We start from the raw sequence: 27,797 nt of genomic DNA, 5'->3' as shown, positions 1-27,797 counted from the left end.
AGAGAGAGAATAGTCTCGACGAAAGAATTTTAATTTTTCTCGAAGCGTAATCGCAGCTCCGCTTTTGTTGCCGCACCAGTAGTTTTCGTTCGATCGGTAAGCAACCGACAGGGAATTTCGAATGAAAGAGACGAGAAAAAAACGGTAGATCTCGATATCGAGAATTTTTCATCGCTCTCCCAAGAGATGCGCGAGGGAGAACAAGGGAGAAAGAGAACAAACGAATGAACGGGCGAGTGAGAGGAAGAGAAAAGGTGGGGGAGCGGGTTGCTGGCCGATGAACGGAAGCGCCCCCGCGTTATTCAAACCGGTAAGTAGTTTTTTTCCCTCGTCTTTTCTTCGAACAGCTCTCCTTTGTTATCGTACGTGACGATTAACCTTGGCAGCCAAGACATAAAGCTGCACACTTACCGAGCTGGACGTACATCTTCGGCCTGATGTTCTCCTGCCAGGCCGCGAGGGCGATAGTGACCGTGGCGACGAAACACCAGCAGGACAACACAGGCTGCATCCTCGTTTCCAAGATGGTACGCCTCATCTTCTCTCGGGTGGTTCGAACAGGTCCGGAAACGTGCCAGGGTTCGTAGTCTCCTCCGCGAGGGTAACACGCAACCAACTAAATAATTGGAACTCTCGGAACAACTCGAAACTCGGAATTCGGAACTCACGACAGATACCGCACCAAATAGAACCACCGGCACTTTTTACTCCCCGTGAACAACGCACAGCCGCCGCCGCCGTCGCTGCCCCCGCGATTCAACTCGCGGCAACAGAGAACGGAACCAATCGGAGAAAGAACCGTGTTTCTCTCGATCACTCTCTTCTCTCGGTTTCTGCACTCACTGCAGCAGAAGGTGCGAGGGCGCCGCAGTCACGTGCAGCGTGTTCCTCGTCGCAGTCGCAGTCGCAGTCGTTGTCCTCCAGCTCTGATCACGCATGTTTCCTTCGGGACGACCGGCTTCCTGACCGCGCACATTCACGAGAACTCGGACGCGGCGTCGTGCTTGCACGCGCCTCACGTCGAATCACGAACCACGAACCCCCGCAAACTCGCAAAGCCGTTCGCGACAGACCACGCCGCCGAACGTGGCGACCGAACCAACGAAAAACAGAGAACACAGACGAGACGAGAGACAGAGAGGCGGCCAAACCACTCTGCGTGCGCGATCCTCCTGGTGTGCAACGGCGTGTCTCTCTCTCTCTCTCTCCCCCTCTCGTTTCTCTTTCTCTTTCCCAGTGGACTCACCGAAAAGTCACCGACCGAAACACGTGTCACGTAACGATACGAATCCCGCGACGGTCGCCGTCACACTAACGCCACACAGCGCCAGGACAGGTGACAGTCCCCCACCAACAGTGCTCCGCGCGACCCCCCACTCCGACAGCTTTACCGTCGGTACGCGCAGACTCGAACAGTACGTTGCTGGCCTGCGCCGTTTCGCTCTTCTTCTCTTCTCTTCTCTTCTCTACTCTTCTCTTCACTTCTCTGTGCTCTCTCTTCTCTCTTCCGGACCTTTCTATTCTAGCCGTTGTCCTGCGAGTCGCGTGTGCGAGCCTACCCGCCGGCACCGCACGCACACCTACCACTTCACGCACGTGGGTAAGAGCAAGAGGAGGCAGAGCCACGGCCGGAAAGAATAGGGGAGCACAGTCTAGGCGGAAAAAAAGAAACGACAGGATCGAAGAGAGGGAGAGAGAGAGAAAAAGAGAGGTACACAGGAGACACCGGGCAAGCGCCGATTTTCAACCCCACCACCCCCGCGACACGATCACGCCGCCATCCTCGACATCCTCGACATCCTCGACGTCCTCGTCCTCGTCCTTGCCCTCGGTATCTCGTCGACGCTACTGCAGCGCCGCCAATCTGCAATCAGAAAAAATAGAAACTAGACTTGGTTATTTGCTCTCGAAATACGGCGCTGCTACTGTCGCTTGATAACGGAAAATATATCGTCGATCATATTTTCTATCGATTGTTTCGTAGCCGCGCGTCTTTCGGGCGTTGTCATTGCCCCGTTCTCTATATATTCGCGTTTCGATCTTTCGAACATTCGGAAACCGACTTCCGCTCGATCGATATCCGTGACCTCTGGTCGGTCTTTACCGATCGTCAGGTCAACGGCTCTCGATCGGTGCGAAACAGGTCCTGGAGGCTGTGTGCTCGACGATCGCGTTATCATCGAGCGATAACGATCCAAAGCGTCATCGAAATTTCGAAACGCGAAATGAAACGGTTCGCGGGGGAGCACAACGGCGGGCGGGTGTTTGAATTCGTAGCTCCTTGCTCTTTTTCGGAGGATTGTTCGACGTTAGTTCTTGACCCGAATTTCCGTCGGAACATTTGCGCCAGCACGAATTTCAGCACGCTTTATTTGCTCGAGGATGCTGAGAGAGCGTAATAAACGTGTGGCTAACGATCACCTCGTTACGTCGCCCTCGAGTGTACCAAGTTTTGCGGATATTCGCGGAAAGATGGGCCCCGCGCTGAATAACATCGAAACGCCGTGTTTATTTAATAAAGGCTCTCCCATCGACGCTGACGGGGGATGATTTCCATCGATGTTTCCGCCAGTGGGGCAAAAAAAAGGTTATCCGGCGCAATCAAACCGCGTTCAAATTATTTCTGCGCGCCAGAAATTTACCGAATATCCCGCTCGCTCCTGGTGCCAAACCAAATATGTATCTGCGTTTCCCGTTAAGCGTGAATGGATAACGATCGCCAAGTTACGGATTCTTTATAGAGGAGCCGCCGATTAGAAGGAATGGCGGCACGGATGAAGTTCGATTAACAGAAACGAAAATATTCGGAGATAAAAGCATGTCCGGTGTGTCCTGTTAATGTCAGTTCGCAGCGGCGATGCTCGGGAAAATTTGCGTTGATTTTTCCCCGGGAGGGTTCGCCCGCGGCGCCGTAACGACGTTACCAGAACACCGGTACCCCTCGTTTGCCGAATGTTCCCTGCAGCTATTCGTATGCAATGGTGGTCGTTGCGCCAACGGGATCGACGCTGCTCATTAATTTACCGTGTTAAAAGTAGCCGGCTGCGTCGAACCCCTAATTTCCACTATCGCGATCAGTAGCAGCCGGCGAAACAGACGCAAAGTATCCTGCGTGTTCGCCGGGAAATGGAAGAGTACGGCTTTCCACCCCGATAGGTACACTTAATTTGACGCCTTTGAATCGCCGCATCCGCTCGCGCACCCGCGATTTTCTGAAAACGAAAGAGGGGAGGAACGCAAGAAACGATAAAAGGAAAGAATCGCTCCGTGGATGCGTTCGGCGACGCGTCATTGGATAGCTCGCTCGCAAATCGGAGAAAGGTGAAGCCCACTTTACGCGCTGCGACGAAAGAGCTTTTGTAGTCTACGGTTCTTGCTTAAAAGCTATGCAGCGCGCACTAGAACGATCACAGGCGATCGAGGCTGAGAACCTGTTCGTCGACGGTGCGCGAAAGAAAGAATACGGTGGAAAGGATCTTGTCGAAGGGACCGTAGGGTCGGGGTCGGCTCGGCTCGAAGGGTGTGCAAGATACGCTTGGAAAATCGTCCCGCGAGACGTCTACGTCGACGTCGACGTAGACGTAGACGTCGATGCCGCGCGAACACCGACTTTTCTGCCGTTTAACGTTACGCACCTTGCGTTTTCTGGCTGGCTAAAGCCCCTCGCCCGCGCCACGCCGTTCCGAGCTGCTCTGGCAATCCGCGTCTTTCCGTCGACGGAATGTCGGGTGAGAACGGATCGATATTCGAACGACAGAAGAAAAATCCTGCTAAGGAAAAGAGTACGGTGCCAGACCCTGAGGGACGAGCCCGACGAGAGATAAAATCTAATTTTTCCCTCCGAGTTATGTCGCCGACAGCGGTGCTGCGCGTTGCTCTCGGGGAAAGCGATACGTTATTGACGAAAGCAACTTCTCGTCACTGTATAAATTCAATACCGACGCGAATTACGCGTTCGAATTCGGAAAACTCGTTTATGAAAGCAAACTTCGGGCACGTGACGAACCGTGCGCATGGTCTTCCCACTCGCAGGCTCGTTCGCAAATTCCATCGTAGATTCGTTAACGGATACTGGAGCGCGCGCGCGAGCCCGCTATTAAATCTCTACCAACGAGATATCTTCTCGGTTACGTTGCTCCGTGGTAGGTAATGATACGAATCAACAACGGCGCTTTCCGTCTTATTCCCGACGTCGACCTTGCGAGACGTGGGCGGATCCTCGTTTCCGGGCAAGTAGAATCCGGTTCCGGGGGTAAGCGCGTTTTGCCGGCATGGTGGCATTGGAAATGCGGCTGGATGGAAAAAATAAAAACCAGTTGAATCGTCCCGCGAGAGTGCTTTTCTCCCGAGTCGATTTTTGGCGCGGAGAAAACGTGCCCCGGCCAGTCGTCCGTTCGCGTTCCCAGAAAAAGAACTGTCGGCGAGAGGAGCGATGAACGGAATAGGATCGATAGCCGAACAACGGGCCAAATCCCGATGGAAAACGTGTGGGAAACGCGGATACGTTGCTCGGCCACTCGTCACGAAGGGCGAGAGAGGGCAAAAGTCGCGACACTGGCAACGGGCAGACGACCGATCGAAGGCCGTGGAACAAAACCCAATTAAGTTCGTCCAAGTCCAACTTCCGCTAGGCAGTTACACGAAAAACATTTTCTGAGTGAAACTGGTTAGGCCATTTAAGCTGAGTCCGCGTATACCGCTGGGCTGACGTAGTCGTCTATTGACTCGGAAAAAGTATGCGTGTGCGAGAGTAACGGAGGAAGAGAGAGAGAGAGAGAGAGAGAGAGAGAGAGAGAGAAGGGGGGAGGTATAAAAAGTTGCACGGAAAAACGTTTTCTGCATGTTAGACTCAATTAAACGAAATTCCGATGAAACGGAAGAATCGGGAGTAAGCCATGCCAGGAGCGAAAGCTCGGACCGATCGAAAATCTATTGTCTCGATCTGCTTGCTTTAATCGGAATCGAATGTTCGTGTTCCCGCCCCGCTCGGGCCGATACCCGGAGTTCTTCCCGATAATTTAACGTTTCGGTTGTCAACCTCCGTTTCTAAAGGATCGGTCGACGTTACGGAAGTTTCGGTACGGTTTGCGCAACGTATTAAAAATTCAACGGACCGCGTTTCTTCTCCGCGCAAAACCCTGCCAAAAAGATGGATCGCGTTTGAACGTGGCACTATGATCGAAAATCGTTTGTCGAGCGACCGAAGGGCAGAGGGGGACGAGAGGCAGAGCGAGAGGGGATGAGAGAGAGAGATTGCGCAAAATTGAAATCCTTTGGCGAAGGCAGAATATATCGCTGACCTACAAGAAAGGTATTCGCCGCGGGGCGTGTGACACGCTCGTTACCAGGATACCTCCACACGTCCGTCTCCGGCCGTACAAACGCAAAAGTAATCTCCCCCGTCACCTGTCGCTCTCCGGTAAAATACACTTGATGCATCCTCGGTTGCGCGGAAGCATTTTTATCGACACTATCCTCGGGGAGTTCGGATCTGGCATTCCTCTCGCGGCCCTTTTCAACTTCTGCCTTTCGTCATCACGCATCAACCATTCGACCGTCGATTAAAAGCTATTCCAGTCGCGGTGGGGTACCTCCGAACAGAAGCGGATATCGAATCTACCGCTCTAAACTGATTTGTCCCTTTGAAACCGACTCGAATCGAGCTAAACACTCGTGTCTTTCTGCTTCGAAATTTTTAACGTGGATTAGTGTAACATTCGCAACGATGTAATCAACGTGTCCTCCTTAGACAGGAGGGCGAGGCAAACTTTGGATCTCCGCCGCGTATGGCATCCGTTCGATAAGTAATCGCCGGGAGGAGCAGCGCACAGGAACCGAAATCGCAAAGCCACGAAACCATGGCCAAGGTGGTCTGCGATACGCATACAGCGCGACCCCTGGTCTGATGAGAGTCGTGTGTCATGTATGCGAGTCCAAAGATCGCCCTCGGGATAATCTGTCCGTCTAGTTACGCTTCTGAGATTAGCACGCTCGCTAATTAGTCGGGATATTACAGATTCGGGGAACTCGAATCGATCCTATCCGTTCTATCGACGACATCCCCTAAACGCGTCAACGCAGCTGGTTTCGCTAAATTGGATCTTCTGTCCTGCCAGAATTCGCTCGATTCGCTGCAACCTTCGACGGCAAGATGTCGAGAGAAATCCTTAAAACGATTGCGACGCTAGCACGTTGACCGCTGCGTCAATTCCGAGTAGGAACATATTTCATGTGGGTGTTCGTTACTTGATAAAGAAGTTTTGCACCTTGCACTGCAATTTCGTTCATTCGAGAACGAATAAACTGATATTCAGGGTTATTAACCCTTTGCAGTCGGAGCTATCTTAACTTTTAACTCGAAAATTACACATTTCTTCTGAACTAGAATAATTCCATTCTACATATATACCTCATACAATACTTAAATGTTTAGTAATTGGTGAGGTACCAACATATTTAATAATGTGAAAAATATTGTGAATAATTCTACAGCATTTTTTAGTGGAGTACATATCAGAGTCACTGCGCGAGTGCTAAGGACTAATATTATGACAATTGTTCATAGCGGGGATCACTGATGACCACGAAACGCGTGTCACGCGCGAACACGATTCGCGACCGGGAAGAAGAAGAAGCGGGGGACGAAACCGAGAACGAGAGACGCAGGAGGCGGGGGAGAAACGAGAGTATGATTTGCGAGACAGGACAATTTCCGCTCGCGGAAACGTGTAACGTACGGGGAACTTCTCGAAGAGTTTCTTCGCGAGAGATGGAGAGATAGGTGGTCGAGGAAAGATCGACGAAAGACTGGGAGAAGGAAACGGGGAACGAAGCGAGTTCGAGAGCTGGCGCAGCCGAAGAGCAAGCGAAGACAGAGGATCGCGCCTTAAAAATTCGGAGAAATGGGTTAAGGAAGCTCCTCGAATCCGCCGAATATAAATCATTTCCGACGGCAGTAATTCGATTCGCGCGCATCTACCTCCCTCGCACTCCGTTTCTTGTCCCACCGTTACAGACGACCCGAGCCAGTTGAAACGAGAGCTGCCCCCACACCACCGTCTACAACACCAGTAGATTTCCGCGATTCATAAAAATTTCATGAAAATCGCCGCGGCTCGTTTACGCTCAAAAGCTTTAGTAGAAAGCCCCGTATGGCGCCTCGCGTAGAATAATTACGAAGAGAGCGGGACACCGAGTGGAATAAATAATGAAGAAACAAACGACGGTCGTAGCGATTTCGGAAGCTAGCAACCACGGCATCCCGATACCGAACACGCTCTGCGCGCACGATAAAATCCGTGCTCGATGAACTTGAAGCCCGGGATATCGATTTGTCCCAGTGACTTCGAAATGTCTTCGAAATAACGCCGCGAGTGAAAGGGAGCGGGTCGAAAGAAGGAAGGGGTCGACGGAAATTTCAATTTGCCAAAGGGGGAGAGAGAGCGGGACGCGTAGAATTGGAAAGGGCGCGTTCTCGTTCGTGTTCGAGTTTGGCGAAACAGAAAAATCATGACCGCCTTGAAGAGACATCGAGGGTGCTGGATGCGCGCACATGCGTCGCAGCGAGCAGAAGTATCGGTCGACTTCCGTAACGGCAAGTCGAAACTTCGTTACGTCGTTTCCGAGTTGCAGCGGTGCTCCTGGATTTCCACCTCGATTTCTCTTCGTTCCTGTTCCTCGATCGCACCATGCCGCGCCACCGCGCCCCCGCCGTTCGCGCGCGATCGACTTTCCATTCGGGAAGAGAAAGAATGTTTCCTCCGCGAAACCGATTCACGCCGCCCCGGCTTTCGTACAGACCGTGGGGAAATTGAATTTCACCCCGATACGCCGTAACGATGATTTGCGCGTGCAAATCCGTTTACGCCGATTACAACGGCCACCGGGTTACAGATACCCGAGAACAAAAGGCGATCGACGCGACGCACGAAGAGTCAACGAGCGACTCGCTTTCGAGCATCGTGTCTGATTTTCCTCCACGGGAAAGCTTTATCCGATACGACCTCTCGACGACAGAAATCGACACAGTTTTGCTCCGACAATAAACGAAACGATGATGAAAACTGTTCAATTTCTCCGTCACACTTTCAGTGCCACGTCTTCTATTTCTGGGAGACGAAATTCTTTGTCTAGATTTAGAAATTAATTTTTGGCCGACTAAATCGGTACATACTCTCAGCGTCAGTAATCTTAACATTTCAATCTTTATTTCGTCGGTTGTGTGGAATTTTTAAACCTACAAGGTTGGCAATCATGAATAATGTTCAATTCCTCTGTTACGCTTTGAATGCCACGATTTCTATTTCTGGGAGACGAAACTGTTCGTCTTAATTCACAAACGAATTTTTAATCAACTAAATCGGTACATTCTACCAGCATCAGTAATCTTAACATTCCAATTTTTATTTCATCGGTTGTGTGGAATTTTTAAACCTGCTAGGTTGCCAGTCATAAATACTGTTCTATTTCTCTGTTACACTTCGAATGCCACGTTTTCTATTTCCGGGAGGCGAAATTGTTAATCTAGTTTTACGAATGAATTTTTGCGGAATGAACATTTCAATTTTTATTTCAATGGTTTTGTGGAATTATCAACTTTTGCTAGGTTGGCAATAAAGTGCAAATCTTTACCGTGAAGACAACAAAAGCCGTAGATTTTTGTGCAGAAACTGAGCTTCGCGGTGAACTGCGTGTCGGAACGCTGCGCGTTTCTTGAGTAATACATACCACGAGCGGCGAGGTCGTGTTACGTATTCCTTCTCTTCGAAAAATAGAAGAATCGATTCTCTCTGATGCGGCGCGGAGCGGCGAGGCGATTCATTGAAAATGTTCGCTGGAGTTCATTGAGCCGCGTAGCAGCGTTGCCGGCGAAAAAGATTTTCGTTCGCTCGTCGGCGAGGCCGATAAAAATAAAACACCGTGGCAACTCAGGAGGATCGCGAGTTGAAAATTGTACGGTGTGTATACGCGTTCGCGTCGCACGCGCGTGGTACAAGCATACTATACCGGCATTACGAAAACACGCAAATGCGAAGAGCATTATTCCGAGGGCGATAAGTCCATTGCAATTTGCGCGAATTCTTTGGAACGCGACCAGGGAGCAGGGAACTGTTTGCAACGCGTAACGCAGTAACCGATGAATAGCTGTTCCCCTCGTTGCTATCGTCGACCGTTTCAGAAATTATGTATAAGGCTCGACTACGGCTGCACGGTCGCGGCTTTCCGGAAAGTCTTGTTCGAAAATACACGGCCACTTCGATGCTTGATTTCTTCATGATTCAATCTAGCCGACTATATTTAAACGAATTGAAAGGCTTAACAGCTACGTGCGCACTGAAATAGCGTGTTGTCATCGATCCTCGTGCTTTCCGCGAGAGAAAATGCTCGGAATCTTCTAGTCTTCTCCGGAAGGCCAGCCCGTGTAACGAGAATCGAGACGAGAGATAGAGGGAGAGAGAGAGAGCGAGCGCGAGCGTATTCCTTTGCAGCCGAGCGACGGAAGTTGGACGCTCGACGTCAGAGATTCCTCCTCGTGTTTCGCGACGGCATTTTCATGGGATGAAAAGAAGGTGGAAGGCTTTTCGCGGCCAGGCTTACGACGGGATAAAAATAGCACCACTCGAAACGAGCAAGCCCGTTCTTAGCCGGAAGCTCGGAAGCTCGGACTGGATTTGAACGCGCGAACGGTAAAACGTTTGACGAAGAGTGTTCGTTAGCTCGTGGAAGCCCGGTCGACGATCGCGCGATAAGCGACGTCCCCAGGAAAGAGAGCAAGCCCAGAGTATACCCAACGACTCCTAAGAAAAACATCCCGTTTCCGCGAGCTCTGCCCAACTTCGAGCAAACTTTCCGGCTGGGGAAGACGAATTACGCAAAATCGAGTAAACCGAGCGTTTATCTCGCTCTAACTGAAAATTTACCCGCTAACGAGTACGACCGCTGGCCATCGAGCTGCGCCTCGCTGCGCCGAGCTGTGCTAGCTCGTGATACAGCAGCACGCACGTATCGCGTATCGCGAATTCGCGGACGCGGCAAGATTTATGTCGGGCTATCTGCAGGGAATAAAAGCCTGGATGGGGTATTAAACTTCGATTGAACCGATCAAGTAGGGAGAGAGGAAGGGGAGGACGCTGTACGTGGCACGCGGTGCGGAGGCCTGGATAGCTGCACGATAGTCCGTGACAAATTGGCGAGCTTGAAAATCGGGATGCCCCGCCGCCTGTACCGCCGATATTTTAATCGACACCATTTCTACGCGCACGATGCCCACCGTAAACGAAATTTCAAAGTTGATCGAATCAACCGCACAGAGGAAATCTATTCTTAACCCCCTGCCGTGCGAATCTTTGTCACGGCTACAATTATTGGGCTGTCCGATTTTCAACAGTAACGTCAAAGAGGCATAACTTTTTTCTAAATGAAACTGATTGGTCATAGCGAGCACCATATTCTGTCAACGAATTACAAGTTGCTTCAGTGTATCATGGCGGAAATTGAAGTTTTTAGACGTTCACGTTCATTAATTCTACAATCGACGTACAGTGTATTCAGTCACCACCATATTTTGATCAAACACAGTGTCGTCGATATGTTTACTTCTCCACACATATAAGAAGAATTAAGTTTTATTTAAAATTGAATATCCAAATAGAACCTGTAGGCAGGACCTGGGAGATCATATTTGTAGACTATAATAATGTTTCTAGAGCAAGAAACATTGCATTCTAAAATCAGACATTTTCAGACGAACCTGATCGAATGTATTCGTCTCTCATAATTTCCTAGACGGAAGGAAAACTTGTATTTATTCATACACTGTAAGTCCAGTTTGAAATCTTCGTAGCGAGTTCGACTCGAAGAGGATAAAAACGTGGCCAACGGAACGGTGCGTTTGACGGCCATTCGTTTCTTACGGATTTGTTCCAGTCTGCGTTCTCTTTAGAGAAGAAGAGGATCGAGTGCACAAATGTTCGGGAAGGAGGATCACGAGACCGACGAATAATTGTGCGTCCTGATACGCGAGCGAGATAGAAAACGCGAAGAGGAGAGAACCAGGTTTTTCGCAGTTTATTTGAACCAAATTTCGTGGCGTGCTTCTCGCTCCGTGTCAGGAACAACGCTCCGCGTCCTCACGTTGCTGCGGTGGAAGCGGGCGAAATTAGTACGAAACTTTCTTAAACGTATGAGAAGTTAACCGAGACTCTCGCCCACGCCGCGAGACTCTCCCTCTCTAGCTCCCACGCATCCGGTGTGTTTCTACGGCTATTTACGAACCTTTGGAGCACTTCGCTCGAATTAACTGGGAGCACGGCTCTTGCGCCGGGTGAAAAAAGCTCGCGGAGAAAAATCTCGATGTATCTGTAACGCGATGCAGCGTGAAACGGCTGGGTGGTATCGAATGGGCGGAGTAGTTGCGCCGAACGATTTCTTACGAAAGCCTGGGCATAAATTCCCAGTTGAAAAGGGGAAGCTGAAGCTGTAGCTGAAGCTGTAGCTGAAGTGTCCGTGTCCACGTCCTACGCTCGTACACGCATACGCGCGGCGAACACGAGGAAGGGAAACTTGCGACCGCGGAGCTAACGAAAACAGAACTTTAGACAGGATAGGAGAAGGGCTGTGTAAGGAACGTTAACGTTCGCCGGTCCGCTGCGAGTCACCGCCTGGAAAAAGGGCGCGGAGAACATTAGAGGAGGGTTAAGTAAGGAAAGTGCACCGTAGTTGTTTGTGTGTGCGTGGGACCGTGAGTCATCGAGCACACCACATGCGCGGTGGCGAGCGCAGCGTTCAGCGCAGCATGCGAGTACGCAGATGCGACACGAACACATCTGTGTTCTGTGTGTATGTACAAAGTTTTCCGGAAAATCTCGCCGGCGATCGATTCGAATGATTTTCTCGATCGCGACTCTTTTCCCAGGCCCGGCGGAGCTGGTATTACGATGAAATATACCGGCAATAACGACGGTCGTGCGCATAGTAATTGGGATGTACAATTAGTATCTTTGCGCTCTTAATTTCTCATTAACGCAACGTAAATTTCACCCGGGGAGATAAGTCACGCACGAATACTCGTAAAGAAGATGTACATATGTATATACCGTGACTGGTGCGAGTCATTCGAAGAACACGCGTGCATTCCATGCGAGTCCGTGTCGCCACTCGTACGCTCAAAGGCATAAAGCTGATGTACGTTTCCTCTTCGTCTCACGCTCCCTCTGTCTCTCCGGCTTTGTTCCTCTCGCGCGCCGCTGGATGCTGAATGCCGGATTCGCGTCACAGAGAACCAACGCGACTTATTTACTTGCTCTTTACTCCGGTTACGGCATCCTAGTTGCTCGAACGACAAGCCTCGCAATTAGAACATACAGAACCGGAGGGGAAGTGTTCTCTGCCGACGATCAGATCTTCCGACCTCCGCGATTTTCGTATCGAGCGGTAGGCGACGATAAGCGTATAGACACACTACTCTCGCGTCGCGTCGCTTGCAGTCACGTGCTATCGCATTATACAGGGTGGTCCTTTTAAGTAAAGCCACCTAAATATCTCTTGAGGTTATTGATGCAAAAAATATTTGTTACGCAATGTGTACGGTGTCAATGGACCAAATGTCTGGCAAGAATATTCTTTTCCAAGGGTCATTTTTTCGGAGCTGTCAAGGTCATCGATGTTTTTTGACATCCCTTGACGATCTCTGTCACAGGCTGTGACTCGCAGCACAGAACCGAGAATTGGCTTAGATCGCGGGATTACTGTAACGGGAAATTATTATGCCCGAATTCTCGATACGAGACGGAAAGTGTTCAGCTGTCAACCGTAAAGGATTCGATAACCGTCGGTTATCGTATTCCTTTGGTCCGTTCACTGAGAACAAGGGCCAACGAGAACGGCTATAACCCCTGCTAGCTCGCTATGGCGATAGGTTGTCCACAGAGTTCGTGACTCGAAACGGGACAGCGCGGAGTTATATCTGGAATCTAGCTTAATTCGTTAATCCGTCCTTAAGATGAGAACCAGTTAAATATAGTATCCCATGTCGAACGGAAGGTTAATGTAACGAACCGACCGGAATAGAAACGGATAAAGGATATATGGTAAAGTGGGAATATCCTAGCGAAATTTCGTAACCATAAATTATTCATTCGAACGTGAAATAAAATCCTCTGAGCAGAAGAAGCTCGGAATCGAAAGAAAATTGATTCCGAATACGGCGCGGGTTCGGCGGTCTGGTGTCGTGTTCAGTGTGTTCCCTGTTCCCAGTTTGTGGTCTGGGACGGCGTTTCCACTTTCCATGGGAGAAGACACCAGAACGACGCGACAAAGGACTCGCGACAGACGGTAGGCGGTAGACGATAGGCGATGGGTGATGGGCGATAGGCGCGGTCGCCGAAAGAATCGCGCAACTCTACGGCGACGAGGATGACGAGAGGAGAGGAGAGGAGAGAAATGGAAAGAGAACGACGATGAAGACGATGATGAAGAGGAGAAAGGAAACGCGGGCGGGCCAAGAGGCTGCAAAGCCGCCGGTAAGCCGATATAAGCAGAGTCAATTTCCAGCGAGTGTTCGAGCGGGAGGAAAGGATTTTGCTTGCACGACGACGAAAAGGCAATATTCCGTTCCAGAGCAGGGCCGTCGAGCGGGCGAACTGGCGAACTGGCGAACGAGAATCAAACCTCCGGGAAAGAGGGAAGAAACGCCGCGAACCGGGGGAAGGAAGAACCGCGCGAGAAGCACTACCTTTGTTCCTCGGGACTTACCTAGATACTTTTCAATAAAGTTACTTGGCACCCAACGTCCCGTCGCGTCGCGCCGCACCGCCGTCAAAACTTCTCCCTCCGTCGAAGAATCAACGAGGAAAACGGTGGACCGTCTCCAACTATAACGACCGATCGGTTCTGCAATTTCAGTTCGACGTGAAATATAGATTTTCGGGAACGACACCGTCGTATCCCGCGTTACAGTTCTGCGCGATTTCGTATTCCGCGGATATATCCGTGCCAGAGAATCGGGCGCGACTACCGCGAAACCGGGCCAGCGATGTCCTCGCTTCTCCGTTTGACAAGATATTGCTCAATATTTAAAAAGCTGATCCGTTCTCCGACGCGTTCGGTCAATCCGCGAGCAATCCGAAAGCGACACGTCAACTGTTACAGCTCACGGTAAATGACATGTTTTCTACGCTATTCTCGCCGTTCCCAACATTGGCTCGGAACATTACAAATTAACCCTTAATGAGTCAGACGTATTTCAAGTTTAGTTTCTGTACTAAAGATTTTTTATGTCAAGTATAGAACAAAAGCACATATTGCAGCATTGATTCAGTTAGAACGTCAACTTCGTACTAATCGCAACATCTCTTAATTGAGTTAATCACTATATATGTACACGTTGTTTTGTCTTGTATGTCCCATCACGTGTGGGGCATTCGCGGTTCTGTGTGCGTGTATGTGTTCCGAGCTGCGGTACTGCGTGCTTTGTTGAGTACGTCGTACAGTATAAACACCTGCATTAAAAAGTATTCTCATTAAACCGTATTATTAGTGCACAAGTTCCAACAGAACCGTTAAGGGTTAATAACTCTACGGACCTTTCTGCAAAATAAAAATTGTTTGCATTCATTGCAAGACATAGGAACCAAAGAGAAATTTGTTCCTCTTTCAGGTGGCTTTATTAAGTCGCAACAATAGCTTTGATATACTTAAATTCTTTTACCATTAAACGTCTTTATTTAACAGACGTTATAATAAAAACCGTACAAAGTTCAAGTGAATTCAATCTTTTTACTCCTACAAGGCGTTTCACTTTTATATGTTCTGTGCTTGTTAGGTTCAGTATTAATCTTTGCATTGTTTAAAAATACTCCTACCCATTTCTGTAATGAAAGCATAAAATCCGTAATCTAATTATCGCTTCTCTCCCACATAAACGGGTGTAAATGTCCCACCGATCGCATTATCGGTGTCGCGAAATCCCTGTTGCGTCCGCTGCGGCTCGCGCCATTATCGCTGCGCGTTATCGAACGCAAAGGAGCGGTTTTTCGTGAAATCGTAATCGCAGATTCCCGCGGCGAAAAGGAAAAACCACGATAAAACAGAATTTATGTGCCTGGTTCCGTGCGAAACGCAGTTTAAGATCGAGGATCGCTCCGATATATCATGATATCGAGGATGCGGCTGACACCGGCCGCTCCCGTATTTTCTCGCGAAGACGGAAGGACGTTGAATATTTAAAAATTGTAATCCGCCGCGCCCGTGGAAAAGTTGGCGCGTTGCCTCGGCGGCCGGTGTTCGATATCAAAAATCGAACGATTCCAGGACGAAAATTCCGTGAAACGTTCGCTAACGAGGTACGGCGGGAACGTCGCATCGCTGCGTCACGGTTCGAGGGATCCTCGAAGATTGTTTCGACGCTGAAATCAAATTTCGTATTGCGTCTTGGTCGTCGCCATAGACTATGAACGCCCCGGAAACGGATTTCAAACTAAAAATCGATACGCATTTCGTCTCGCGCAACTCGCTCGATGATCGTTCGTTCGTCGTGCGCCGGGTCCTGTCAAAATAATGATCGATCGATACCGGACTCGAAGCGATTACGCGATTTCCGCGACACTCGGATCCGATTGTAAAGCAGAAGCGATGCGTACGTCTTTCCTATCGTTCTTCAATTTCTAGACTCACCCATAAAATGGGGACGCGATCCGAAAAATTCATCGCGGAAGAATATAGATCGGTGCGTTGTTGCGCGGGCACGCGCGAAATCTAATTTATCACGCAACGCTGTATAAAATGTAATTTAACGACGATGATCATTTCGATATTAGAATACGGGGAGGACGCGACCCAGATCGATCACGTACGCGCGCCACGAGCAAAGAACCGACACGCTCGAGCGGAACGGGAGAGAGCGAGAGGAGCACGCGCGCACGGCTCGTATCTTCGACGCGGACGAGATGCATTGTTGAATATTTAAAAATTCTAATCCGGAAAGCCTCGGCGTATCGGCGATGTTTTCGGTATCGTTCCGTGGATCGTGTCTCGTCAGAACGAAGAGGGGGCAAAGCAAAAGGGAAAAAGCGAGACAGCATTAGAGAGAGAGAGGGAGAGAGGGAGAGAGAAGAGGTGCGTCAGAGGCGGAGGAGGCGTTTCGGTTTTCAGCAAGCATCTCTGCGATAGAAATACGAGCGGCTCTCTTGTAAATGCAACCTCGGGGAAGGGAGAGAGGGAGAGGGAGCACGAACGAAAGAAGAGGGGAAAAGGATGGTGACGAAAGAGAGAAGAAGAGGCCACCTTGTTGCGGCACGATGTGCAGTCCTGCATCGTGCAGATGCACTCGAGTAACGGACCCGTGTACCGCGCCCTCATTTAATGCACGCCGTACCGGTTGCATCGACTCTTCTGTCTGATTTTTGCTCGCTGCTTAACTCTTTCGAGCCTTTTCAATATCTTTTGCGAGCGGCGCAGCACCGGTGCAACGGTGCACCGCCGCGCCTCGTATTTTCCACGCTCGATGTCTGTCTTTTTCCTCTGTAGTGCCGATTTTAATCCTTTTAGTTCCGAACGATATCGCGTAATGACATGGCTGTTGGCTCTGACAGCCAGCTAATCCCAACCGGTCACGTATAATTAGTGAAATTAAACGTGCCCGGCATATCCGTACCGGCACGATGGAAGGGTTAATTACACGGCGTTAATTTTTCGTTCGATACGAAAACGAGATGAATGATACCCGTGCGCGGCTCGGCGCGATTCAGTTCGGCTCGGCGTGGCGCGGGCCGCGAGCAACGAGAGCCGCCTGGCAAATGGTGTCGGGGTCGCTGAAAATTCGAGTAATTTTTACCCTCTTAATTGTCTATATATCGGCCCCGCAGCAGGTGAGCCCCGATCGATTCGTCGTTAGTTATGCCGCGGATTTTACGCGTACCGTTTACGATATTACGAGGTAATACACTTCGTCCGCTTAACGCTTAATACCGAGATAACTGCATCGCGGCCGCTGTTCCATATTTTAGAAAAGTGCTTTCCAATGTTTCTCGCGCCAGACCACCGCCACGCCACTCCCCGCCGATAGAAATCCACCGTGAAACTTCGATACGATGGATCCTGCTCCGGGGTCGCGGATCTTCCATCGCACAAAGATACGCGTCAAACTGGCAAGAGGCACCGAAAATCAAACCGAACAAACGCTCGCGAGCCGGGGCCAAGACACGAACGGTCGTAAACATAGAAATCTGTTAGAGGATACTTCAACGCGGTGAATCAGAATGGAGATTTATGCCTTTTCCGGAAATCGGTTCGACTCGAATCGACGAGCTGGCAACGCGAGCTTGAAAAATATCGCAGAAAACGCGGGCAGAAGATCGATCAATCGGACGAGCAAACGATGCCTACTTTATCGCATAAAACGAGCCAAGTTATCCGATTACGTCCTATGCAAACGCGTCGAAGTAAACTGGATTCCGGCGAAGGGGCGGCTGGGACGAAGAAATCGCGCGCAGACTGCGAACGAAACAAACAGACCGGTTACACGCGATCATCGATGGCGCGAGGCCAATTCTCGAAAGACGCTCCCGGCAAATTATGTTTCCGGTAGCTCTTCGTGGAAATCGGCCGCTCAAGAAAAGCGCGTTTCGTTCGAGTAGACGAAATTTGTTTCGCGCGAGCGCTCCTCCTTCGTTAGCTATGCATCCGCGAGCAAAAATATGCACGTGCTGCGGCGAAGCGGAGACGAAGATGGAAAAAGAGACGGAAAAAGAGAAAGAGGGAGATGGAGGCGAGCACGTTGCGCTCCGTGCACACAAGGTGGCCGATGAAATCCTCCGTTCCCGTCGACAAGGTAGGTCGGTTCTCGTGTTTCACGGTGCAAAGCACGAGGGCGACGCTCCGTTCCGTTCACGCGTGCAGGAAAAATTGTTGCACCCTATGCTGCAACTCCTGACCCCTTCTGTCGACCGTTGCTTCGGTATTTAACCTAAATTGACCGAACCCCGAAGATCCGAAGGGAGGCGAGAGAATCGGTGTCGAAGGTACGCTAGCACACCTCGGAACCAACTTTGGGGTTCGGAAAGAGTATTCCTTACATCGCAAGCAATTAAGTCGACGAGAATCCACACGGTGTCAAGTTCCGCGGCGTGGGCGGCTCTTGCTCGAAACGCTCGGATTTACATCCCGACGCGTATAAACCGCGTCAACCCCAAGATCGCGATCCCTTCTCGAAGAAACTTATTCGTACAAATCTTCTTACCGTGGATCGAGAAGTTTTTCGCAGAGCGTCCCGACGCGATCCCCTCGGCACTCCGTCGAATCCGTCGCGTCCCCTCCGCCAAATAAATTTCAAAGTGTATCCGCATTAACCTCGCCCGGAGCGGAGCCGGAGGAGCTAACGATAGGACGCGATTCCCTTTTTTCATAGAACGCACCATCCGACCGGATAAGGTTCCGAGAGCTCTCTCGCGCTAACGCGAAATGAATGGCGAAATGGCTAACGGCCGGAGATATTGTATTGCGCGCAACGTTAACTACGGAGATAGGAAAAATATGTGTCAGAGAACAGAATCCTCGCATCGTATCGCGCCGTATCGCATCGCGAGGGGTTTTTCGGTCGACACACAGTGGGGAATTTGGCCCGAGAACCCGGCAAGAACTATTACGAGACAAGAAATGTACTTTAACATTTTAAAAAATCCAGGTGACCTCCATTTTTGGCGGAAAAAATGTTTCAAATTTGTAGAAGCATAAATTACGAATTACGCAAAATTTTTTTCATTGTCTTTTGCCGGAGTTTGTGAGCCAAATACCCCGCTGTGCGACGGCGGTCCTTTCGGGCAGGTTAGCCGACTTCGCGGCGAGTTTCCAAGGAAACTGAGGGATGTGTCGTTGCGACAAAAGGGGAGAACGAGAGCAACGGGACGAGACCACGAATCATCGTCGAGCAGAGACTCGAACGAATCGGCTAAGCGCAAAGAAAGCGTGTCGAGCGTTCGGTGGAAATCAGGAACCTGGAAGAAAGAAGCGTGAGAGAGGAAATGGAAACTCGTGTGAGATTCCGGGAGCGTGTAGCGGGCTGCGTGCGTATCCGGAAACGATAAATACACTGTTAGGAGCACGCACCCTTACCCCCGCCCTCGCACAGGTACACAGAAGTAAAGAACACGAATAGGGTAACGCGCGGGTTGCCGCTCCGACTCTCGTATTCTCTCTCCCGCTCTCGCGCAAAAGGCAAGAGATAATTACAGGGAGCGTTCGCGCAAAGGAGCACGCGGTCGGGAGAGCTGAATATATTACATCTACGTGCCCAAGGAGAGAAAAACATCGGGGTGAATGGGCCTCGACGTACACTTCGAGGTAAAGATGCAGCGAGCCACTGAACCCAGCGCAGCGCAACGTACCGATAAACAGAGCTTTCGGTCGAAAAAAAAGGATAAGCCGCGCCGCGTCTGCGAGAAGCGACACCTCGTGCTCCGCAAATAATTTCCATTTTGACTCGCAGAAATTGATCGAACGCTGTTCGACGGATACTTATTTGTGTCGTTGGTTACTTGGTTTTGTAGTCGAAGCAGTTCTCATTCCAAAACCGAGACATTTTTCACCTAAAACATGTCCATTGTACATACATGATTTACTTCTGTTTAAATAATACTTAAATTTTTGTTGCAGGTATACTTATTGTATACCTATACATCGTATAGGATACAAACAGATCCCGAGAGATCCCTTTACAATTCTTTTCTTTATTTTCACCCTGTGTCGTCTCTCTGTTAGTCCTTCACTCCTACCCTCCCACACCCTCATCCTTCCCCTTTTTTCTTTATTTTCTCTCCCCCTCTCATTCACACTTTTTATCCCGCTTTTCCTTTCACTCTCCATCTAACTTTGCCATCCACCCCTCTCCCTCTCGGTCTTCGTCTAATATCTTTTTTAACTTCCCCAGTAGCCTTTCCTTTTCCCTGCATCTTTCTCCCAGTATCTCTAATCTTATAGTAATGTAATGATTGTTTTAAATAATAGTGTGGCAATGTTTAGTGACGCCTTAAGTACTAAGGGTAAGTAGGAAGTAAAACAATAACCATATAGAGCATTCTTTTCCTCTTTAATAATCTCAATAAGTTCAAGACAATGTATGGACAGCCTGAAATTCTTGTAATGTTCCTATTGTTTTAAGTTGCACCAACTTTGTCATAAATACATAAAATCCACAGTCTACTGATCACCTGCGAGAATCACGACATGGCACAGCAATCGTTTATGTTTCCTCAGGATTTTCTCCAACGAATATAAGTTTCCTGAAAATTGCTAAACAGGCGGCGAGACTAGAGCTGGTCGTGCGAATTTCGCGCCGTGAAGCCTTCGTTTTGTACCGGAGTTTTACGAACAGCGATAAATAAAATTTCTATTTGAATGGTATAAGTAGTTTATTCGGTTTCGGTCGGATCCCAACACGCCAAACGCCTCTTCATGTTTATGGTCGTCCCACGAGCGCGCTGGAACGTCGCTTCTCTCTTTGCATAATGCACGGGGCAAACGCTTAAGAATTAATCGATCGAAAAGTCAAGGATTCCGGTGGACCAGGATCGACGGCGACATAAAGCAAATTTTGTTTACGAGGCTGCGTGCGACTGCGAGGTTATCCTTGCGTAGGCGGAGAATGAAGTGATAACGGTAATCGCTCGGTTAAAATTTTATGGTTATAGGTAACATATTTGTGCTGCGCGGAACCAACAGTCGAGTTCAAAGTACCAGCCGCGCATGTGGGTCAACCATACGTAATTCCCGGTACGGAAATTCATCGCGCAGAAGATACATAGACGACTGTATGCACGAATATTCTCGCGTAACACGTACACGCGTTCTGTGCGAGTTTCAACGGAATATAGAGGGGCGCGATGTTCTATCCGAAGAAATCAAACCAGAGACCGTAATCGCGTTAACCGTCGATCGAATTAACGTCCCGAAAAGAAAGCCAGCGGTGAATCGCGAGAAAAAACGCGGGGTATTTGTTATGCAAGTTTTTGGGACGCTCGGAGATCCACGCGGCAGCGTTGAACAAACTGAATCGCCGATACCGTATTAGCCGAAGGCGTGCATCGATTCGGAGGAAGGGGAAAAAGAGAAGAGAAGAAACGGGAAGAGGAGAGAGAGAGAGAGAGAGAGAGAGAGAGAGAGAGAGAGAGAAGGAGAAAACCGAACACTTTCGGGCTCGATATCGCGTTCGGAAGCCGAGCTACCGTAATTCTATGGATGAAATTAACGAACCGACTGAATGGATGCAGAATAATCCTGGCGGCGACGCAACGTGTGCCGTTCGAGATAAAGACCGGATCCTTTCCCGTTGGCTGGGAGCACGGTAGGGAAGCCTTCACGGTGATTAAGCCGCGTCCGAAAGTACAGCGACGCGGCCCGTTCAGCTATTCCAAAGGACGAAGGGGAATCCGGAACCCCGAGTTCGGAATCCGAATCCGGAATCCGGAATCCGGAATGGGGAAAACCGAAATATCGACGAATTCGGCGCACTACCCACCCTCCCCGTGTGCGTGAATGCTCGAAACCTATTCGTCGCTCCGCCCTCTTCCTCTTTTTCCACTACCCGCTATCCGCTACCCACTATCCGCTATCCAGTATTCGCCGTGCCCCCCTTTCCTGCCCGTTTTTCTTCGTTCCTCCGCGTTCCTCCCCTAATCCGCGCGTCTCGCTATGCCTTCCTTTCAGTCTCTATTCTTTTTCTCGCCGAGAACTCTATACCGGCTTGCCAGAAATTCCCACAGAACCGGTCCTCTCTGTTTAGTATAATGATTCGCGAGATCGCCGAGACTACTGCACCAACGTGAACGCTCCTCGCCCGATACATACCCGAATCGTTCGAACCAAGTTTTTCCGCGTTTGGTAAATCAGTCGCCGAACGTGTTCCCGACAAAGACGTCGCGTCGGTCGTTTCTCGCGAGGCTTGTTCGCTACCCACGGAGTGGAAAGTCTCCTCCAATATTCTCGAGCAGAGCTTCTCATCGATTTTTAGCCGGAGCACGGGAACGAGCTGTAAATTCACCGATATCGTGATGCACGATCTACGAACGCGATAAATCCTGTTACCGGCACCGTGACTTTTCGTTTCAGCTCGTGTCGCGCCTACGTACCGTGCATTTCGATCTTAACGCCATGGTTTCTTTAAGGGCGGCTCCTTCAGCTCCCTTTCTCTCTCTCTCTTTCTAGCTGCTATTCACGTATTCCGGTGTTCCTCGAAACCCGCCGAATCGGCGATCGAGTTGCCACAAGCACCGTAAACACCGCATTCTCTCGCGCGAAAAAATCCCTTGGCGTACCGAGAGAAACCGATACGCGCCACACGCACGCATACACGAATTGCACGCACGTATACGTCTCGATTCCCCGTTCTGTCCTAGTCTCAGCGCGTTCGAAGACGAGTTAAACGGTTCGACGAGTACATAGCGAGTCTTTCGTTCGAGTGCAGCCATCCGAGTGTACGCGCTCTGTGATTTCCGAGTAGAGGTCTTCGACGCTTTGTGAATTGTCGTTTGTGCGCACTCTACTGCTCATCGTTTCTTTCGAAGCTTTCGTTCGTTCCGCTACCCATCCACCCCTTCGGAGCCGACTGTCGGCAGCCGGACGTCTTTCTTTCTCTTTATGCAAAGTTCCGCGGTCGTAACTTCGTTCGTACGCGAGGAGGCAAATGTTATTTACGAGCAAAGACTCCGAAAACGGAATCGTCGTTCTCGCTCGTCCTCGACCTCGACCTCCGTCCCCCGGTGATATACAATCGTCTTTCTCGCCGAGGCTAAATTCCCGATTGAAATTTTCCGTCTGTCCCAATCAAACTCCCGTTCTTCCACGGAGCCGTTGTCGCGCGACGATTATGAAAGCAAGTCCTCGGAGACGGAGTCGAACAAAGAAAGAGAACGAGAATGAACGAGAGAGGTCGGTGAAACGAGGGAGGGAAATCGGCTCACTGTGCTCCAGGAAAAATATACGCATTATCAGGCTGACAGCTCGATTTCCGACGAATTGAAAGACACCGATCCTGGGTGTAACGTTCGAGACCGTGAAACGCGTCTCACGATTCCGAACGGAACGAGTGTTCGTCATACGGATTGATTCGCCGTCGTACGTTTCGTTCGCGATACTTTCGAAAGATTTAACCCCCTTCCTCTAGAATCCTGCAACTGCGATGCGTCTCTCCAACAAATTCCAAAGGCTATAAACACGAAAGTTGAAAGTTTTCCGAGCGTGGCTGGTTTCCCGGGTTTTTCTTATCCGGCGGCAGGAAAGGTTCCGAACCTATCCTTCTTTCTCTCTCGGAAACGGCGGTGGTTCGAAAACGGTGGTGGCTCGCGTCGGGTTCACCGCTCTCGATGGCGAGGCGAAGCGAGGCGAACGCGTCGATTGGAAGAAAACAACCGACGACTATTGAATCAGCGAGAACCAGAACCCCGTCGCTATTCGTATACGCGCGACGATAGACACACGAGATATCCGCATTGCGGTTACACGAGCTTTTTAACACTTTGTGCCACTGCATACGCGAGTGTGTACGGTACGCACCACCGCAGCCAGTAAACATCGAACTTGTGTGTCGATGACTGCCGATGGGTGTCGTCCTGTGCAAGCACAAAAGCGAGACAGAGACAGGGAGACGAGTGATCGAGGACGGCGATTACGTCGAGGGTGGCGTACGGGGAATTGGAGAGGGTGTAGGTTCGCCGGTGGAACGGCTAGAGGGACAGAGGCAGAGCGGAACAGGGAGAAAGTGAGACGGACAAATAGACAGAGTGATACAGAGTGAAACAGTGAGAGAGAGAGAGGGAAGGGAGACAAACAGGAGAGGGGGAGGTCAAAACACGATATTAGGTTTGGACTCCGTTTCTGGATGCATGTGTACGGCTGGCGTACCTACCGACGCCGGAAGATCGCGGAACTAAACGCTGGCGGAACGCTCGGTACGCCCCTGGAATTGCAGCCATTTTCGAGAGAGACCGCAGTCTCCTCTGATAAGCCATATACAAGCGCCTACATTGCCACGGAGTAATATATCGCGGGGCGAGATGTCGGGATGTATGCGAGATCTCGTGAGAATCGCAGCCGAGTCGGCTCTCGACGAGATCCTGCAGACCCTCGAGAGCCACGACTTTCGTCCAGCCGTGCCATCCTTGGAAAACGGTTCCTGAACTCAGTCGGCTCCGTCGAAATAAAAGAAACTGCAGTTTCGATGAAAATTCGCGTCGCTCGTTGATTGCAATTGTATGTATTTCCAGCGGAGAGAGATTCCGTTGCGAGAAGGTAAATGCCCTTACACGCACTTTGAATGGCAGGAGGCAAGGACCGAGGGAACGATGAAGACTCGGATTGATCGCACGACCAAGGATGATCGGCCGGCGACGAAAACGGAGGGTGTCCCTGACCGGCCTTGAACGGACGACTTTGATGGAACGACCGAAGCGTCGACGAAACGCGCGGATCGCCTTCGCGATACGCTTCCACGTTGTCCCGTTCCGTTCTGTCCCGTTTCATTCCGTACCGTTCGTCTCGGGCGTGTTCACCCTTCGTTGGACAAACTTTTTCTCGCGACAAAAAGAATTTTATCCCGACAGAGTCGGTTAACGGCTCCGGCAGTTTCACGGATCGGCCCGCCCCCGCTTCGCAACCCCCGTCCCACGCGTCTCAATGGAACCACGCTTTTTACGAACGGTCCAAACGGTTTTACGTAGGAGAACCCTAGCTACGGAAAAACCGTTATTGTCGCGATAAGTTTTTTTTTTTATAAACCGCTGCTGTCTTTTTGCCACGGTATATTGGCTGGTGTTCCATTACGGGGTCTCGCCGCCTCGAACGACGGGGGAGTATAATGCGCGCGCTACTGGGAAAGTTCGACGCGCGGATTCGAGATTATTCGCGAGTATCGTTATTATATTTTCCGTTACGATTCGGGGGGTGATGTATTTTACCGCGATTCGTTCGGAATAATACACGCAGCGTCGACGTGCAAAGAGGCACGCTCGCGAGTTCTCGACAGAATCGAGACGATAATCTGATAGCGGGATAGGGGCGGAAGAAGCAGCGGCGAGGGAGGAGGAGGAGGAGGAGGAACGGAGGGGAATCGAACGTTCGGAATTTTATCCCTTTAAACTCGATGGAACGTAGAAGAAACACGGAACAACCCTACGAAGAAGAGATCGAGAACAAACGGCTTGAGGTGGTCGGCCACCTCCTCCCGACCGTTCCCCGCCATCCCGCCCTACCACCCTTGCCATCCTACAATCCTGCCACCCTGCCCTCTGCTCCGCCGCGCTCCCCTTTGTCCGGGAAGATCGCGTTATCGGTCGACAAAATATTGTTATCGTGCCGTAGCGATGGTGAATCACTGATGCGAGAACGCGGCGTACAAAGGGAGCCGTGCAAACGGAAAATCGATAACGATTGACCGGTAAACGTATTGACCGGGAGCATCGGGTATCGTGCGGGTCCAAAGTGAAACGGAACGGAACGAGACAAAGAAATCGCGGCGAGCTCTCCGAGTAAGACTTCTGGCACGACAGCGCCGGTCGCGGAATTGCGACGCGAATGACCATTTGGACGTTTCCACGTAATCGAAGCTACCCTATACCAGCGCCGGTCGAGAACCCACGCAGACTGCGCCACGTAACTCGCCGAGCTTCCTTTTCGCGGATGCGCTCCCTCCAAGACGCACCGCGTTCCGCGTTCACTTCCCTTCGGTTTTATTCGGGCCCTTCCAGACCGACACTGACTTTCTCGACGATGTTTACGTACACTTTCATCGACGCGTTCCCTTGCTCAAATCCAGCACTGGATTTCTTAAACCATTTCTCTGCAGTATAAATTTAAATTAGCCCTCCAACTACTTCAAATATTTTCCTCGCCGCTTCGACCGTCTTCAAGTTTTGTTTCCACGCTCGCAAATAGCACGCATGTGGAATGGATTGTCGATGAAAACTGATATCGGTGAAAACAAAATGTCGACAAAAACACGTATTGGGGAAATAGTGTCAACGGAAACACTGTCCAGGAAGTCACTGTCGGTCAAGTAGAACGAGCCAGTTGTATTCACGCCGCGTATTTCTCCTCGATCAGCGATTTCTGTTTTCCTTAACGAGCTTCCCGAGGATCGTTTTCGCCTCGCGGCGGTCAGAACGACGCTCAGTTATGCGCGCAATTACCGCGAACGGTGTACCTGCACCGAGGGAATCGGGTGACACGTGTTTCGCGGAGCCCGCGCGGGGGCGTAACTTGGAAACTCGAAACAGCGTCGCGTTAATTTCGCGGGAATACGATTGCGCGGTGCTTACGAGACGTTCGAGGGAATCGCGGAGAGTCGTGTCGACGGAAGTGCGAATAAATGGGGCGAAACGCGAGCACGCCGAACCGTCAAGATCGTGACCGGAGTCGGTTTCTCCGAGTAGCCTTCGCGGGATCGGCGATATCGAAATACGCGGAGTAGCAGTCCGTTATCGGGAATGCATGTAAAACGAAGGCGAACGGTTCGAGTACGCGAAAGTAAACGAGGCTAGGAAGGTGGTTCGACGGACGTTCGACGAGCCGATGCGAGCAAGCGACTTTCCATTAATCTCCATTGGTACCCGGTCCGTAAATGGCTTGCGCCCAAAAATCGATACGGACCTGCATCGCGTTCCCATTATTAAAGATCCTGGCTGGCACAGGATTACGATTGTTCTCGTGGCTTCGCGACGGCTTGATAAATATCCTGAAGGATACGAGAAGAACAATCGCCGGGTAACTACCACGCTCGCGTCAGCTCGCGTCCTGATCAACCCAGAAGACGATGCGGTGCGGCGCTTTTCTATCCGCTAAGCACGTGGCAAGCTAATATAAGCGTGGTAAAAATACGAAGATGTTCTCGGCTCGACTTTGCTCAGGATTTGCGGTAAAATCGGAACCCTCTGCTCGAGACCGAAACCGACAACGTTGCAAATGGCTCGGCTCTCTCGACCGCTTCGAATCCGCTTCGAATCCGCTTCGGATCGTCCGTACGGTCCCGGTTATCCGATAACTCGAACAATTGTGCTTATTTCGTTTGGTATCGCTCGGGCCTATGTATCGGGACGACAATGACCGGGATTTACCTTCAGATCGTACGGATCGATTACAAATATCCTTGGTACAGGAACGCGATATATGGCACGGTTAGGGGTGGCGGGACGAAGGGGAGGATGCCGGAGAAGAGGAGAGAGAGAGAGAGAGAGAGAGAGAGAGAGAGAGAGAGAGAGAGAGAAGGAGAAGGGAGAGAGGAAGAGAGGAGGAAAAGCGAGTTCGACGCTCCCCGTGCACGCCGGACGCGTCTATTTTCTGCCCGGCGTTTATTGTTTACGACCACGTTACGCAAACAAAACGAGGACGACATTGCCGGGGTGTGGATTCGATCTCGCGATCGATAATTGTTATCCTCGTCGATCGTTTCGTTCCTTCTCGATCCGTAGCTCGAGAGAGGATTTTTTCGTCGCGATCATCCGCACAGGCTCCGATAGAAGAACCAAAGCAACAAGGACTCTACCACGACGTACTCTGCGTCGATACAGATATTGTGTCCCGTTGACCCATTAACGAGCTAGACGAGTCAATTCGTACGATTTCTTTTAGAGCCTTTGAATTTCCGTGAGGTTAAGCATTCTCTTTCAGAGACACACTTGTCGCTGTTCTACGCTTTCAAATATGTTTTAAAATACGTATCGAATTCCCTATTTTAATAAACAATCGTCGGGACGTGAAATGTTTAAAGCATTAAAGGGAAAAATAAATATTAGAAAGGAAGAAATTTAGGAGGGTTA

At 50.4% G+C, this 27,797-nt stretch overlaps 1 protein-coding gene across 2 annotated transcripts in view; it reads right to left on the bottom strand.

Annotated features, from left to right (window-relative positions):
• Positions 1-27,797, bottom strand: part of Sema1a (semaphorin 1a) — a 181,099-nt gene that overhangs the window by 151,536 nt on the left and 1,766 nt on the right. For both annotated transcript variants that reach the window (XM_076423157.1, XM_076423158.1), the window contains exon 2: positions 412-1,864. In XM_076423157.1, the coding sequence (XP_076279272.1) occupies positions 412-538 (127 nt within the window). In that variant the 5' untranslated portion in view covers positions 539-1,864. The remainder of the gene's footprint in view (positions 1-411; positions 1,865-27,797) is intronic.

This window comes from Lasioglossum baleicum, chromosome 5 (assembly GCF_051020765.1).
Source record: "Lasioglossum baleicum chromosome 5, iyLasBale1, whole genome shotgun sequence".
Taxonomy (NCBI): domain Eukaryota; kingdom Metazoa; phylum Arthropoda; class Insecta; order Hymenoptera; family Halictidae; genus Lasioglossum; species Lasioglossum baleicum.
This window is presented reverse-complemented; position numbering and strand designations above follow the sequence as displayed.